Raw genomic sequence first — 1,718 nt, forward strand, 5'->3', positions numbered from 1 at the left:
GTCTATTTAGATTACTGTTCGAAAAATGTGAAAGTGAAACGAGTCCAACAGCTTCAATTATCTCGGAAGTCGAAAGATGCTTATTCTAGAATGAAAAACATCTTCATCAACAGTAAAATCAGAGTTAGGTGTTAGGGGAATGTCATATTTAACAAGGTGGCTGCTTTCAAATTTATTTTTATATATTTTTTTCAATTTTTATAAAAAAATATCTTTGAAGAAACATAATTTTCAAAAAATTATTAACTAAAATTATATGTGAACAAAAATTAATGCAGGTATGACAAAATAAAATAATAAAAAAGTTGAAGTAAAAGTTAGGGCCTGTCCGGGAATTGAACCCGGGACCTCTCGCACCCGAAGCGAGAATCATACCCCTAGACCAACAGGCCTGCTGTTTCACTTGCTGTTTATTATCGTACTAAAAATAAATTTGATTGTTGTAAATTTAATGGTAAACGTCGTATGAAATATATCTTTTGTGTTAATTATTGAGTATTTATTAATTTATTTATAGTAAATAAAATTTATTTAAGTTGTTTGTAAGTATATAAAATGATTTGTATTTGTGAAAATCCACTCTAGCGAATGATTAAGACATTTTGTAAAAACTCCGTAATGTAGATTCTGCTAGTCTAGTTTGATCAATTCGATACAATTAAAAAGTTATTTGTCGATCAATTAATGTTAAAATATCATAATTAACTTAGTATTTGATGTTAAGTTGTTAATAAAAACATGATCCTGATGAAAAATTATGCCATAATTAACGATTTAATTTAATTTAATTTAATTAATTGGATAAAATCATGGTACCGGACCATGAAATAATCATTTCATGACGGATTCGAAACAACGGAAAAGGACAAATTTTACGATTAAATGGCAGTTATTCACTGATTGTTTGATAATTAGATCCCTCCATTTGACAAAGTTATCCGGAATGCTGCTCATGATTAGGGAACTAGCCAGCCAAGTGAAAACATAGGAAAACACAACAATCTTTTTCAGGCTTGAATCTTTGGGTGTGATTTTGATTATTCCAATTAAATCTCATTAATTAATTAAAATAATTCCAGTTAATTATAACAATTTGATTTCATGCCAAAAGCCAAATTAGTATTTAGGCTACTAATAGTATTTACTTACTTGGAGTCAGAATGTAGACAAACATCAAGGCAGTGACAAGCCCTCTGAAGATAGCCTGGTTCCACGTGAAGAAATTGTTCTCTTCGTCCGGATAGTGAGATAGGGATATCTGGAAAACCAGTCTATCCAACATTACCGAAAAAAATGCGTGGATGAAGATGAAAAAAAACCTCCTGGCCGCCGATCTTATCTCCCCGTGCCTCCATGCCCTGCGAACCTTGGTCGTAAACTTTTGGAAATTTATTTTCGAAAGAATTATTAAACATTTTAACGATGAATAAACTATTAGATATTTAATTGTAAATATAATAAGAGTAGTATAATATTAAAGAATTAAAGAAAACTCTACCCCATATTGTCCTGCCATTATATTTAAATTTAAATTAAATAGCAAAATTTGATGTATTTACACGAAGTTTATGTTAAATTGTTGTTAAAATCTAAAAATGACTTGATGTTTATATAAATGTTGATGATAGATGTTAGGTTTTTAAAAAATCATTAAATGACGTCATAAACTGATTTTGATAAAAATAAAAGTTGGGCTCGTCCGGGATTTGAACGCACGC

General features: G+C 29.7%; 1 protein-coding gene across 1 annotated transcript; it reads right to left on the bottom strand.

The window, feature by feature from the left end:
* Window positions 1-831: 831 nt before the first annotated feature.
* HELRODRAFT_172122 (hypothetical protein) lies at window positions 832-1,415 on the bottom strand (the record flags this gene model as incomplete). The annotated part of the gene is made up of 3 exons (XM_009018787.1): window positions 832-1,019; window positions 1,150-1,258; window positions 1,320-1,415. The coding sequence occupies 3 exons, from the start codon at window positions 1,413-1,415 to the stop codon at window positions 832-834; spliced, it is 393 nt and encodes a 130-aa protein (XP_009017035.1).
* Between the last annotated feature and the right edge of the window lie 303 nt (window positions 1,416-1,718).

Source organism: Helobdella robusta (assembly GCF_000326865.2).
Source record: "Helobdella robusta unplaced genomic scaffold HELROscaffold_22, whole genome shotgun sequence".
In the NCBI taxonomy this organism is placed as follows: domain Eukaryota; kingdom Metazoa; phylum Annelida; class Clitellata; order Rhynchobdellida; family Glossiphoniidae; genus Helobdella; species Helobdella robusta.